Below are 16,016 nucleotides of genomic sequence, written 5' to 3'. Positions count from 1 at the left end.
AACTGTTATCGCAATCCATACACACATCAATTGTGTAAAGCGCATTTGTACATCATTCTCAAAACATTTTCTCTCCACTTAAACCCCCGTGTAGCTGTCTTTTGTATGTCATGATGACCCTGCTGACCAAGAAGGGCCTGCACTTTGTTTTTCCAGCTGCAGAGATGAATCTGTACTGATTCACCTCCATTTTTTACCTGTCCCACATGTGACCAATGATATACTAACTACAGGCTGTCTAGTTATACTAACAGATTAAAAATGTCATTTGTGCCTGTGGAGTTGTGAACTTTACCCTCCCTCCCGTTGTCCCTGTTTAGATGGTTGTCTCCACAGTAGGCTCTGAGCCATTTCCAAGGCCGGGACCACATCGTGATATCTTTGTCTTTCCAGTTCTTGGCTCAGTGCTGCACACATTATCATGACCCTCTTCATTATCACCATCAGAACTTGCAGATAGAATCTCGGCTATGAGCCTAGGGGCTCTGCATGGGTTTTTATCAATTCCTTTCACAATATGAGGCAAGTCTTGTGGTTGTTCTTACAGCAATAAAAACACCAAACGCATTCCCAGTTCAAAACCATCTGCAGCTCCTCAAGAGAAAGACTGAGCTTTCTACTCCGGTCAACAGTTAACACAATCTTGGAAACCCATTGGGGTGGCGCTATGAGTCAACATTGACTCAATCAGTTTTTTTTTTTAAGACAATTATGTGCTATGCTTGGCCCTATCAGAATTTATAATCTTAAGCACAGGAGTGTCTTAGAATTAAAGTAAACAAACATTCACAAAAGTAAGCCTTAATTTCCAAGAGGTATTTACTTCTAAAGTGTGTAAATCCAGTGTTTTCTGTAACTTATTTAAATTATGGATCAGGTTCCCAAGGCACTTTACAAAAAGACTCACACATGCGCCTAAACGACTCAGAAAATAGCAATGTTCCCATTTCACCAGTGAGAAGATCTCCTTTGAAATTTTAGCTACTCAAATATATGAAGTTAGAAATATCTGTTGCCATACTTAATTTAATTTAGCTACACATATATACCAGTGGGTAAGCACGTGGCTGCTAACTGAAAGGTGGGCAGTTCAAACCCATCACCTGTTCTGCAAGACAAAGCTGTGACAGTGTAGAACCCCTTTGGGCCAGTTTTGCTGGTAGGGTCACTATGAATTTCAATAGTTATGAGTTGAGATTTATACATATATTCAAGCATATAGATACTTAAAGTCATGTGTTTTGGAATGCCTTAATGCTTTTTCTCCATCCCTGCCTTTGAGGATAAAGCCTTCTTCAAGCTCTTCATGTCCATCTTTGGCACTTAGGTCTCTCACATCTGTAGCCACTTTTGGAGTCCTTCTCGTGACATGACTGTCTAGGACAGGAAGGGATATAGAGGAACCTGCCAGATGTGGCCCAAAGGAGGCTTCAGGGGAGCGGAGAAATAGCAGGGAACCTTCACAGGTTAACGGTACCTCACAGTTCAAACACCCCCCCTTCCCCACCCCATTGGCAGATACCTAATTGAGTCTCCAAGTACACAGAAATCGGTTCCATTAAATGATGCTTATAACAGGGACTTTCTCCCTTGAATCAGTCCCAAAGCTGTCTTCAGTACTCTATCTACACATACATTGCTAACTGTGCAACTATACATCCTAGAAACTGTGCTCATAGAGAGAGTGATGCACCCACATGTATAGAGAGACACATGAATTAGGAAGCATGGCCGAAAAGTGTCCTCACAACTAGAACAAGTAGAAAAACAGGGAGTTTCCTTTGTCCTTTCATTTCAGCCTGTTGACCCAGCAACCCCTGCTTGGCTTTTTTGTTACAGTTTTTTATAATAAAGCTTAAATTAAGAATTTCTAAGAATGAAGTAGAAGAAAATCAGAATTGTTTGTGCTTTTAATATTGTTCTTAGACACATGTGGCAATGATATGTGCCAATCCAGTCTCACCTCTCTTTTGCCTCATAATCAAGAACTTCCCCTAGGGCAACCTTTAGTGTGTGACTGCTGGTAGAATCTTCTGAAAGCACAGGCCTGTCAATCCTGAAAAACCTAGACTGCTGGCCAGTGCCTATGAGTGACTCAGAGCCTTAAGTCCAGCATGTCTACCTGAAAGAGCTTGCTCCCCTGGAATACGGAATAGATTAAGAGATTTCTACTCATATTGGCAGGGTGATACTACACTGTATCTTACAAAAGCAAGAAGTAGCTATAGAAGTAAAGACCTTCATCCTTGATCCCATAAAGAATTATGGGTATGAACTCTATTCCTGGTGGGGATGGGAGTGGGGGGATGTGGTAGGGCAGGGGTGTGAAGGTGGAGATTTCAACTGAGCATGCACTACATTTCCTACAAACCCTTGCTATCCCCATCAGAATTTCCTCTTCACATATATTTAAAGACCTATTTTCATGTGGGCAGGGGAAGCACTGGAGAACCAGCCATGGAGGCTGGTGCAGTGATTTCTCTGCTCGGAGATTCTTAACAAAGTTCCTCTATTCGAACCCACCACCACCACCACCACCACTACCACCACCTCCACCACACACACACACAGAGTTACTTCCTATATTTTACTAAATAAATGTACCTTAAAAATATATATATAAAGACAACTTTGGAGTTCTGAGTGTTTTTAACTTTAGCAGAGTACCTCTCTGTAGATAAGCGAGATAGTCATCCATCACCCAAAAGGTAGTCCAATTAAAACCTTTGGAAGTTCTGAACACTGTAGTGTTATGGTGCAATCCCATCTAATATATGATTTTTTAAAATGCTAAACCTTCCGTGTAAATCACAAGGGAAAAAATAATTTTTAAAAGACGTATAGAAACAATTAGTTTAACAAACTAATTCCATGTTACAACCGCCTCTGCAACTCTGAGACCAGAAGAACTAGATGGTGCCCACTACCAATAACTCTGAAAGGGGACTGTGTGTGAAAGTCCTGACTAGAGAGGGAGAAAATGGGGAACAAAACCCAAAATCATAGAAGAGGCCAAATAAAGACTGATGGAACCCCCAAGACTCACCATGGCCCTTTGTCACCCTTCAGTTCAGGAATTAAACTCATCCCAGTATGAAAATTATAAACCATTTAAGATCAAAAGGGCATCATTTACCCAAGGAAAAAAAGGTAAGGGAAGGAGGAGGGCAGGAAACAGGGTGGAAGTGGAATAAGTGATAGTACATTGAAGGAATTGCAGTAGATGAATTGAAACAAAATGTGTATGAAGTGTTGAAAGTGAAACTGATGATCTGCTCTATAAGCCTTCATACACACACACACACAAACACACACATATACACATCCATATTTAATAAGGCTATCTGCTGAGGAGTTTGATCATATAAGCTAGGATGGGAAAAAATGCTAAATTAGATGAAATGTGTATAAAGAATTTCATCAGTGAAGTTTCCCATACTACTACAAAGCTTTATTTTCTTTCTGTTGTTAGCTAGCACTGACATTAGCATTAAAAAGACTGTTCAGACTCCATTAAGGAGCTGATACAAGAACACTCCTTTTAATTTCCAACCTTGAGAGATATGAGTAAGTTTACTAAGTAAGAACTTTGGTGGAGGTCTGTGTGCCTCTCCTCCTGCGGGACATATTTACACATGTGGGAAGTCTAGTAAAAGTTATCTGTGGAGAGATTTTGGACCAAACCCCTCCTCACAAACTCCTCCTTACCTAGTGGATAGGTAAATAAAAGTGTGTTTGAGGGAGTGTATTAGATTTTTTTTACTTCAACAAAAGGAAAAAGGATTGTCCCTAAAGGTTCTATTCTTAATACTGTAACATACATCACTCTGAGCATATAGTTTTAAGACAATTACTGCTGAAAACATCAGTAAAGATTATGAGATTTCTGTTTTTCAATTGATTTCTATTTGAGGATATTCTTAGCATAGGAGTGTCCGTTTTTCACTTATAGAGTATAATTTATTTTCTTAATACAATTCCACTTCTTGAATTTAAAATAATCCCTAAAGCTAGAACAGTAGAGTCCTGTTTTAACGCTGGCTTTGGAAGCAATTTCTCCATAACCTTACATAACTACAGTTAATGCATCTTTCTCATCCATTAAATAAATCTAGCATATTTCACCTCCTTTGCTTTAAAATGTTTCTCCGCTGCCAGGTATTTAGTGGAGCACCTTCCTGTGTGTCTCTGTTGCAGCATGTGACATCTTCTGAAGGTTGATACATTCTTATAATCACAGCATCAGGACCATTTATAATGGCAGCTGTCTTGTTTATACGTTTGGTTTGGTTTTACAGCGTTGTGTCCTTTAAGAGCATCCCTGCTATGAGGTCATGGGAATATTTCAGCATCCTTCAGTGTTGCCATGGTAGAAAAGATTGAATTTGTCCATGTATACAACAACCTACACATCTTGTGTTTTTACCGTTTCCCATTGAATTCATCAGCAAAAAAATGTGTATATTATTTTACATATTTGCAAGAATTCATTGTCTAAAAATCTATCTGTCTGAACAGAGAATAAGTTTACACTACAAGATTAATTAGGAAAGGTCAATTAGTTTGCATTAATTAAAAATATGATTCATACTCTCAGGTAGTTTGATAAGATTTTTCTTTTATCCATTTAAAAACATATTGAAAGTACTTCTGGGGGAAAAAATGCATACAGATTCCTGGATGGATGGATGAATGAATTCTTAAAAGAAATAAAAATCTTAACCTTAAAGCATTGATCCCATAAAAGTGTTTACTGTCGTAGCTGTGTGCTGCCATGTGTTGCGTGGTTTTTGTTAACTAGGTATAGGAAGAATGGCCTGAAAGCATCTTTGTAGATTGCTACTTTTCCTGCCATTATCATTATCCATGATTAGTCATTTTCATGAATTCTTCAGCTATAATAACTAAAAGAAAAATTGATATTGAGTGAGTGTGGTGTGAAGACATTCTGGAAGCATAATGAAAACATCTTTAAGGGAATAAATTTGAGGGGGGGAATTACCAAAAATTATACTCATTACTCAATAATTTACAAGGCTAAGGTGATGACTATTTAAACCCTGAATATGATGCCTGTATTGGCAGTGTGTTTATTGTAAACACAAGGTGCTTGGTTTTAAAATACAGATATAACAGCCCAGCCAGGCTTTCTCATTTTGGTAACTATATATAGAACTATATGAGTTTGTCATTTTAAAATTTCAAAATGATCTTCAATAGTTTATGCCTTAACTATATCAGTTCATGAGACTGGAGGAAAAATTAAGGTGACAAAAGTGTGGTCGTAATTACAAATTAAAGATAATTTTAGAAGAGAAGTAGTTAACCAGGTGAGGTTAAACAAGATAAAATGATTTAGGCCCATTTTATAAAATCATGACCGTCTTCATTTTAAGCTACAATGTAAAGTGCTTTATTCTGAGATTAGGCATTGTGGCAGAAGCTAAAACTGCCTTTTTTCTAACCGTGCCAGAATACAGCCTCCTTTTCTTTTTGCACTAACAAGACTGCTCTACCGCCACGGCCCACTCTAAGTAATTAAATCAATCCTTTGTACTTACCGTATTCTCCTCTAGTGACGGTACTAGATCTGATTATATGCTTCATGCATATTCAAAGTACCGCTCTGACAGCTCTTTAATGAGCTCTTACTTAATCAGTATGAACAATGTTCATCTTGTTCTTTTTTTTCCCTCATGCATTAGAGCTAGGAACAGTTGGGAAAAATGAAACATCTAGCATTCATTTGAAAAATATATTGTACTTTGAAAAGTGTCTAAGCTGAGGAAGTTGCATTCTGCCCTTTAAAAGTCTGATGGACAAATTGGATTACTAGTATTGGATTAAATAACAAATGGTTAGAGGAGAAATGAGAAAAGCTCACTGTGATCACAGGCTTTAATATTTTTTGTTACTTATAAAGCTAAAGGGGTCTTTAACCAGTTATTAAAGTCAGGATTAATTTGCAATGGTTCAACTTACTGGCTTTAAAAGCTTTTTAAATTTAAAAAATCATAAATTCCTAAAACAATAGTGTAATGATGTATTAGGAGAAAATGTAATTTTTTTATTACTAGGCTAAATATAGATTTCCATCATGGTGTATTACTACTATCTCAGATAAGGATTTAGAGAAACAGAATTGATTTATTTTTGAATAATTTTTTTCAGCTAATTTAAACAATGGATGTATATCATTGTGGGCCCTGAATAATGTCTCTCTTAATATTCCTTATGGTTGGGCTAATTTATCTTCTTGAAACATAAAACAATTGTATTATTAGTAATATCCTAACAATTAGAGGAGGGAGATCTTTTTTCTTACCTAGAAATCATAGGCATGAGTTCAACAGAAAACAACACAGCACCACATCAACATTGTTATTCTCAAGGAAGTAGTCTTTCATTGAAGAAAATGATGCTAATTTAAGAATAGGCTGGTTGTTTCTGGTGTTGCCTGAAAGCCTCAATTATAGGTTAAGTTAAACTCAAAACAAAGTTTTAATATGTTGATAATTTTAGAACCACTTAGGTTATGAGCACAAGAATTATGTCTTTAATCAGAAAGTAAAATACCATAAAATCTATACCTATTAATATTGCACACATGTGTCATTTCACTGATCAAAAAGGCCTTCACCAGGGTACAATTGGCCTTTTTCCAAATTGCAAGCTTTTTCTCAGCTTTTTCTTTTTACTCTTTCTTCTTTTGTTGCTACCCAGGGATTTGTGCCTATCGCAGCCTATATCACATGACCAGTGTCAAGACATCACATGGTCCAAAGTGAATACAGCACCAGCTACCCTAAAAGAGAGATTAAAAATACTGTAAAACAATAAAGACTTTTGTTCAGACTCTAAAAGAATCTCTCTGAAGTCTGCTTCCTACCATGAAGTTTGCACAGCATTTAATGCCAGTGTGCGTCCTCGCTGTTCACCCTTACGATCAACAACAGAGACCCATGTTCAGGGGAGCTCCAAAATGCATGTTTAATCTTTTATGCATAGAACAGCTCTCCATAGTTTGTTTCCATTATAAACAGATAGAGTTAAATAGGTTATGGTGCTCCCAGAATTAAGGCAAGCACAAAAAAGAAGGGAGCAGCTCCTCAGATGGCATGAAACAAGCAAATCGCAGGGTCTAACTTAGGAAAGACCACATTTAAGAAAAAGAAACCTCTGGGTGTCTGGAGTATATGGATAATGGAACTACCTATGTGGAGAAGGAGATACATTTAGAAGGCAGTAGAGGATTGGAGAGGGTGGAGTTGGTGAAAGAGACTATGTAAGTTCTTACTCCATTTTATCTCTGTACTTGTTTGGAGTTTTAAATGGCCTAGTAAACGTTGCTGCTGTTAGTGAAGGACCCGTGGTCATCGTGGGGCCCCAAGTGTGCAGTACAAGTGCTCCAGTGAAATTTCAAGGCTCGGTGACCTTTGGGAAGCAAATTCCCAGACTTTGCTGCCGAGAAACCTCTGGATGGGTTTAAACTGCCAACCTTTTAAATTCTCAGTCCAGCATTCAATCATTTGTACCACCCAAGGGCCTCCCTAAGAAACAAACAAACAAACAACAACAACCCTTGCTTGGAAAAGAAAAGAAAACTTAAAGACTGATAGTCTTAACTGGGATGTGTAATTTCTCATTAGGCATTAGCATTAACCCCGTGAATACTGCATGGAAAGTGAACTGAGAATTAATAAAAAACGCCCTAGCAGAGCAGTTAAACCAAGAATGGGTGAGGAACAAGTTGGGGGAAAACAAGATTTTTCTTGGGGGAGGAAACAATGAAGGAATGAGTACTAATGATAGTGAATTTTAAATGCATTCTGTATGTAGTCAGTAACTTTATAATCTAAAATTTAGATAGACTTCCAGCTCAGGTCATTTGTTCCAATATTTTCAGATGTATTGATCATTATTATACTTGATGCAGTACCTTTTTTTACCAGCAATATATAGAGTTTTTGTTTCTTCCTGTTGTTGTTTAATCTGTTTTTTTGTAGCTCGGTAACTTATAATACATTCCATAATTTGCGAGTGGTTTCTCCTATTAGGGCTGGTTTAGCATGGTATAATCCCAGTGGTTCTCAACCTGTGGGTCGTGACCCCTTCACAGGGGTCATCCAATTCATAACAATAGCAAAATTATAGTTATAAAGTAGCAATGAGAATAATTTTATGGTTGGTGGGTCACCACAACATGAGGAACTGTATTTTTGTGGCTGGGTCGGGGAGGGGGGCCACCACCACATGAAGAATTGTATTAAAGGGTCGCAGCATTAGGAAGGTTGAGAACCACTGGTCTAAACCCTTCCTTTCCTTCTGAGAAGGAAAATAAGAAGAAAAAAAGCAAGTTGTTACAAGTGGAAGCTTTCACACAATCTCTGGACCTTTCTGATCATCCTGCTAGTCTTATAATTCTCATAATGATTTTTAAATGTTTTCCTTGTTTTTTATCGTGACCATATGTCTGTCAGCGCCATGAGCCCCTCATTGAAACATAATAATAAGTCTGCCTCTGGGGAGGATTTAAAAGGTGGAACACTTGTTTACTGTACTTAGTGTTAATATGATCTGTAGGTATGTTAAGGGGCTCTGAAAAATGCATGCTGCATAATCTCAGCGTTGGGAGATTGGCTTATAAGTTTTTAAATGCTGATTTCTTTTTTTCAGGCCTTTGACTTTAATCTTATGTTAGTGTAAACATGTACTATTAGGGCAGCTAGAGTGATATATATATATATATGTCTTTTTTAAGGATTTTTTCATGTTTAAAAATAAACTGTACTACACTGTTATTTGTCTTGGAAATGTCATATAGTAATAGCTAACTCTTCTTGAACAATAGGCAGGAATGCAGAAGAAGAAGAAGCAATGATGCAGGAATGGTTTATGTTAGTTAACAAGAAAAATGCCTTGATAAGAAGAATGAACCAGCTCTCTCTTCTGTAAGTACTTCCCCCTGTGCTTGTGTCCTCCAACATTGATGATTCGTAGGCATTGTGTTATGTACTGTCTTTGGGGCTTTATATTTATTAGGCTTTATTTGTTTTTCTTTCCTTAGAAACTTATGTTTTATATAAAAATCCAACATAGTATACAGTTGATTTTTAGCAGAACTGTAAGAATTTAAAAATGAAGTAATGAGACACAGGAAAAAAAGAATGTTTTCCTTTTGTATTTAAAGAAGTCCAATAAATATAAGAACTTTCCTGCCTGAGAAATATAAAACCACTTTTGCCAAGAAAAGGAAGCTTGGTCTGTATTGAGGGTGAGAAGGGATGAAATACAAAGCTGAAGTTTAGTTAATACTCATTGTAATTTTCAAAAATAGGTAACTCTTCCTAAGGACAAAAGTACATTTGCATTTCTTTCGGTGATGTAACCCTAAGTAGTAGAAGTAAAGATCAGTGACTTAAACAGAAGTGACCTTTTTAGTCTAACAAGAGGATGGTAAAATGGAGCGTAGACCAATTGGAAGCATCCCTCCTCCTCAGCGTTTAGTTCCCGGCAGGACTTCCTGCTCGGCAGTGGGCTCTGGACACACTCTCAGAGTGTGCCACCTAGTGAGGGAAGGAGCAGGCTCGCAGGCTTTGTTTCCGTGAGAAACTCTTTTTGTAACTTCTGCTACTCCTGAACTGGATGAATTAGTAAGAAACCAAAACTTGAGTTTTTACTTGTTTCTATATTAAGTTTGCACTGGTAGTACTTTATGTGTCTTGTAGTCATTTCACACGAAGTTTTAGACAAAAATGTGCTTATTGTAAGTCATGAATAACGTTTCACCCAAAAAGAGCTTCAACCCTGGCACTTAATACAAGAAGTAGTGAAGAATGAAATTTCCTTTCCGCAGATTAAAATACACCTCAGTGCAATTTAGAATCAAAGGAGGAAAATAATAGCACTAGTAAATAGCCTACCTGAGGAAGGTTTGAGGTGTGTGTATCATTTATTCGGAGTAGCTTAAAGTCAAAGAGAAAAGTCAGTTATGAGCCCTCAAATCAATGTAAGCTAAAGGTTCTTATAAGTGTTTAATGATTTAGTAATTAGCATATTGATGAACTTTTGTAACTTGCCTAGGGAAAAAGAGCATGACTTAGAGCGAAGGTACGAGCTGCTAAACCGGGAATTGCGAGCCATGCTAGCCATTGAAGGTAAGACGTGCTCAGGTGGGTGAGGTGTTATTCAAGGTGTCAGTTGTCAAAGAGATTTAAAAGAGTGTCATACACACCTGCTCTGACCAGGTCTTGTCTGACTAGGGACCTACCGGACTTGCAAATAAACGCCTTAATGGCGGACGACAGTTGTCTTATAAATCTGAGGACTCTCCCGCAGATAATCATTATATTGGCTATTAAGAACAAAACTGACTTAAATTTTGGTTCAGTAAGTTTAAATGTTCATAAAAGGAAAATATAAGGAATTAGGAGAGTTAATTATGTTTTTCTTACATGTAATTTAAAGCTGTGTCTACTGGGGAGATTTGAAAAAAGATTTTTCATTTTGATTTTTCAGAGATTCTAAATTTCACCTTAGTGTTTCATTGATGCCAACACTGAAATAAGTCACCAGTCAGAGCACTATAATTCTTATGATGATGACTCCTATTAAGTGACTATTTAGACTAAGATTGACAGAGGAGATAAATGAAATACTTTCCACACTTTTCATAAAGCTTTCAAATGAATTCTGTAGTAATCATAACCATAGTTCCTAGGATAAGTAAGCATCAACAGCATTGATTGCATTTATTTTTCAAGTCTTGGGTGTTTCTTCATGTTGTTCTCCTTACACCTCTTAGTTGAAAATGTCTTATAGTTCAAAGATGTCCGCTTAAAAACTAATCCTTTGGGCTCTATAAAATGAACCTTTTGTCTAATCAATGCAAATTGATTTTCCTATTCTACATTGACCTCTTAACCCATTGATTGTCCATGGTAATTCCGTTCTTCACCTGATAAGGTCCTTGATCCATAATAAGTCAATTCTAATTAGTTTTGAAACTGGAAATTTGGGTTTGTGAGAGAAAGCCAAGTGAAGCCTGGTCCTTAAAAAAATATTTTAATAAACAGTACTGTCAAAGAAAATGGACACTATTGTTTTACATATTTCTGGAAGTTTTATATATAGTTTACTTTTATATCCATAATTTCAGTTAATAACTATAGCTGACAACATTTGTATATCTTCATTTAGCAATCAGATTTACTTTATAAGGTTTCATGTAGCTATTCAGTGGTGACCCAAATATTTCAAAATATATCATTGATAGTGATTGTAGAATATGTCAAAATTGTTTTTAAGAAATTCTGTGACTCTTGTCATTGAAATAAAGTCCATAAGAGTAGTAATGTGATTTTTCTTCTTGGTATAGTTTTGTAGTCATAATGTGGTCTATAAAAGAAATTGAAAAGCTAAACAGTCCATTGAACAAGAGGTACAGCAAATACTCTCCTCATTATACAGTCTATTCTTTATAGACTTGGTATACATTACATTCCACACATAGAATTCTTTAATTTTTTTTAAGCTACCCTCTTATGTGTAATAAATTTTAAAAGGCCCTAAAATACAGCTTGATAAAATACAGCTAGCTTCCAAGGCAGCTAGACACTGGTTCGGTTTTACTTCCAAATACCAATCTTCAAGGAAAAGCCCAGCTATTATATAAAAGATCTCAGGCTCCTGTGCACTCCTAGCCAATTTTAACTCTTCAAACGTTTTCACTTGCCTGATCTCCTTGTTCAAGTAACAGATCACTAGACAGTGGTCTTTTTTTTCCTTTTAAGAAGAAAAGGAGTAAACTATGCTTTTCTTTTAAAAATACCTTTACTACAGTTGTTAGGGTTTTTTTGTTTGTTTTGTTTTGGTTTGGTTCTGTTTTCTTAATAAGTATCATTGTCTCACATGTGACTGCCTTAAATCTCTCGGCCAGTTTCAGTTGTTGGTTGAGGGAAAAAGAGACTCGGGAAAGTGGGCAGCCTGTTGATTGCACATAAATACACTAGAGCTGGCTGTGCTACAGAGGGACGGAGGGACAGACCCTCTGGATGGTCAGCGGTGTGAAGATTGTGTCCTCTGAGCCAGCCCTCTTAGAAGGGGACACACATGCAGTTGAATAGCCTTTGGGGAGTGTTAAGACACCGCTGTAAAACACATGAATAGGCAGCGCTAGTTGTTTTTTGCTTTCCTTTGTTTCAAAGTTCATTCCACTTTTCTTTTCCCATCCTTTCCACTTAGTAACCATACGATGGTTTTAATGATAAAAAACTGAAATCTTCTCATGTGGACATGTTGCTGAAATTACTTATCGGAAGGAAAGTACAGAATTGTAATAGCTATACCACATTGTGACAAATATTAGCAGCTTGGTGTGAGGGCAAAAAAAATTCAATATATCCATTCTTCCGAGAATTCATAATCACCTAGGCCTGTTTTTTTTTTTTAACACACACTCCCCCCTCCCTTTTTTTTTTCTCCTGAGGTGTTTTTCATAGCAGGAGTTTCATTCTACTGAGCTAAGTTGTAGGATCCCTCAAGCTAACAAACATGTCTTGGATACTCTTCCTATAGTTTTTTTGTTCCAGATTATTTAATGCCCCCTCAGGAAAGATAAATTCATTTCTGCACACATTGGGGTGGGCTTTTAGAAAGTGGCATGTTCATTTGCTGCACAAGAAATGGATCTTCTTTAGGATTTTGTACATCTTGATTTATTCTTGGCTTAGTTTGAAGTGGGTGCTCTTTTAAAAGGATTTATGCATAGGTTCACTATTTTTGTAGTTATGGTTTATATGATAAGCTTTTTATATTTAAAATCAATATGTAATCCTGTGGAGGAGCTTATCCCCTAAAACCCCATTTGTAAATCTATTTTAGCTTTGTTACACAGCACAGCCACAGTCTTCCACAGATTGATTAGGTGCAGCAGTAGAATCCTATCAAATGGCCTGCTCTGATGATGATGCAAACTCTTTCAGGATTGCTAGTTGACTGGAACTAAAGATAAGACTCGACTGCAATCCCCCAATGTGCTCTTTACAAAACTAGTGTTAATTTTCATCAAAGTGCCAGGCTTATTTATAGTGGCAAGGTTGAAGGTTTGCTACAAGAACTTTGGGTCTTTTCTATTAAAGTGTTTATAGGTATTTCTCTTGCCCTTTTTCAAAGTAATTATCAACATCAGCAAATAAACTGAATCAGTGAATAAATAATTGGCCCTATATCTAAAAAGGAGATTTTAAAATTAACAAAACAGCTCAGTGCAGATGGACATTAACAGATCTCTTTATTTCAATACATTGGCTCAAATACAGCATCAAAACTTAATCCTATTTGTTGCAAGAGGATATAGATAGCTTTTATAGCAAAAGTACACTAGAATCTTTAAATTAATCAGAGCCCACTTGGTAGTTTGTCCAACCCAAAGCCAGGGTAGCTACTAGCTGTGACTGATATTCAATATAAGTAATCCTGTCTTAAAATGCATACCAGGTAACACATAAACTTAGATGCATCTTTTAAAACATGCCTTACATCTAAATGAAGTTTCTTAACAGAGGTTTTTTTTTTTTAAGATTTAGAAACAGGATTGAACATTGAGTATGAATCTTAATAAAATTTAAAGGTAATAGTGAATTTGTTTATATTTTCAAAAATCAAGTTAATTTATTTTATCAAATTAACACTCAAATACATGTAAATGACATCATTTAGTCCCACTATAAGAATGCTACCTCAAAGACAAAGTCATTTTGTGAGAGTAGAATTCATTTGTGCATAACTATTTCCTGTACAATAGACTTAATAACCCATCACAGATATAAATTAGATAATGACAGAATCTGAAAAATCCTATAAACTGATGCTCGAACATTTTAAATTCTAAGTTCAACTAAATTTGACTCAGATGATGAAAATTTCCCTAGTAGTTTTGGTTTAAATTTTGTGTTACAGTTATGGAAAATACCATTATTGAGCTGGGAAACAGTTAATAAAAGTATGAGTTAAGTTCAAATGTTAATAAAATAAATGAGTTTTTCCTTTCATCCATATTGTTAAACTCCTAGTGGTTTTTTTTTTCAATATTAAAGTCTTATTTGTAATTACTAAAGGCTTAAAAGTGATTGGTCAAGTTCAGTGAAACAATTATTAGGAAATTTTTTGTCTATTGCATTTCATCCATGTTAAATAATACATTTTTTTAGATGCATGGTTAAAATTTATGTTGTATGAAATTATAACTAGGTTACAGTTTTTGAGTGAAAAGTGGAGGGAATTTACTTGAGTAAAATAAAATTAACAAACCTGATCACAATATTTTGAAAATAAAGAATTACAAATCAAAGCTTAAGATCACAATGAGTTCTTGAATTTGGAAATGGAAGGTTTAATAGTAATCAAAACCGATCCTCTTAAACATTATCAAAGTGTAGGTTTGTCTTTATGTACCAGGCCTTCCCTCTGAGTATTTGTAGAACGACAGTTACCCCAAATCAGACCAGATGACCTTTCAGATCCTTCCAGCCTCCGAGCCTATTAATTTATCTGCTGTGTAGAATGAGGCTGATTAAGAACAAGAACCAGATAAGAAAATTTTCCAGCATTCCTGACCTCATTTTCACTTAAATCCAAAGAATAAGTGGAGAAGAAGAGTTTCTCTTCCGTTTGCTTTATTTTTTTCAACTCTAGAAGAAAATAAGCTTTCCGTAGTAATTTCGTTACACGTCTGCATTTGCCTTCTTTTTAAGAATGAAATGGTGGAGTTATTTTGTGTGCTTGTGTTTTGCAGACCACTAATGAACCGCATGTTTTCGTTATGTTTATATGTAGATAATATACTGGAGCTTGTAGAGATAGAATTGAACTCCTTCTAGCCTTTTGCTTGGTTTCGGGATTTGCTGCGGTTCTACCCCTCATTGCATGATGATGCATCTATTTTTTGAATTTGTAAATACAAGATCGAATTCCCTCCAGCACCATTTGCTTTCATAAAGCTGCTGAGCAGTTTGCTGTCTTGAATAAATTCTGCTTTGGAGGGGGTCGGGGGGATTTGAACCAGCGCATTCTTGTGTGGTTTGTGAAGATTCACATGGTAACCAATGGCGAGCATTGTTAGGTTTATCTGAATAAGCACCAGCCAAGTGAGTTTTAACGTGATTGCCCAGGGCAATGGAGGGGGGCGAGAAACCCGAAAGGCCTGCGCTCCCCTCTGGTTTTTTGGAAAGTGCATTTACTGGGGGAGGGGGCGGGAAGGACCCTGCGTGAGTCAGTGGCTCTGAGGGTTGGTTTTTTTGTTTTGTTTTGTTTTGAAGCTGGTGTCCTGTTTCCCTCTAGGTCCTCATTTGTTCTGCTATCTGCTTCATCATCTACTTCTTCTTTTCATTGTTTACCTTCCTAATGAGGGAGGCGGGGTAGACTGGGGGTTGATTGACAGCTACAAGCCCTTACAGTCTGGCCAGAGAGAGCAGTTGCCTTTGGTTTCAAAAGTGCTTTAAATGTTCGATTGGGTCCTGTTTCTGTTCAACGAGGCTGCTGCTCATCTGAAGGAAATGATTAGACCAGCGAAGTTTAGGAGATACATGGCTGGGGCCTAAGACCCTCCGAAAGCGGCCCGTGCCCATAAAAAGAGCCCTCCTCGTCGGGTTTTCCAACTCTGTAGCGTGGGGTTTCAAAAAGAAAAATGTAATTTTCCCTGTGCAAAAGTGCTTTGATTTCAAACCACCCAGCAAACCTCTCCAAAAGAAAACTGGCTGTGATGCGAACGCGATCGAGAGCTGCAGTGTAATATTGCAGAGCAAATTTATTTTTTACTTCAAAGAAAAATGCTAATTAGCCGATTCACTACTTTTAAAGTTATTGTGAAGCATATGGCGCCCAGTGTGAGATACATCCAACTGCTAAAACAGAGCGCTGAGGAAAGGAGTGAAGAATGGGCTGTTTGGGGGAGAGTGGGGGCGGGGAGAAGAGGCGAGGCTCCCCCGGCGCCGGCTCCAGCACCCCCCCTCAGGCCC

At 37.0% G+C, this 16,016-nt stretch overlaps 1 protein-coding gene across 5 annotated transcripts in view; it reads left to right on the top strand.

The window, feature by feature from the left end:
* EHBP1 (EH domain binding protein 1) overlaps nt 1-16,016 on the top strand; it is a 421,355-nt gene that overhangs the window by 403,605 nt on the left and 1,734 nt on the right. For all 5 annotated transcript variants that reach the window (XM_045294210.1, XM_004710194.2, XM_030886656.2 and 2 more), the window contains 2 exons: nt 8,852-8,951; nt 10,084-10,157. In XM_045294210.1, the coding sequence (XP_045150145.1) occupies nt 8,852-8,951; nt 10,084-10,157 (174 nt within the window). The remainder of the gene's footprint in view (nt 1-8,851; nt 8,952-10,083; nt 10,158-16,016) is intronic.

This window comes from Echinops telfairi, unplaced genomic scaffold, assembly GCF_000313985.2.
Source record: "Echinops telfairi isolate 266 unplaced genomic scaffold, ASM31398v2 ScPeMD7_2573;HRSCAF=3158, whole genome shotgun sequence".
In the NCBI taxonomy this organism is placed as follows: domain Eukaryota; kingdom Metazoa; phylum Chordata; class Mammalia; order Afrosoricida; family Tenrecidae; genus Echinops; species Echinops telfairi.
Note: the sequence above shows the minus strand (reverse complement) of the source record. Positions and strands in the feature narration are given on the sequence as shown.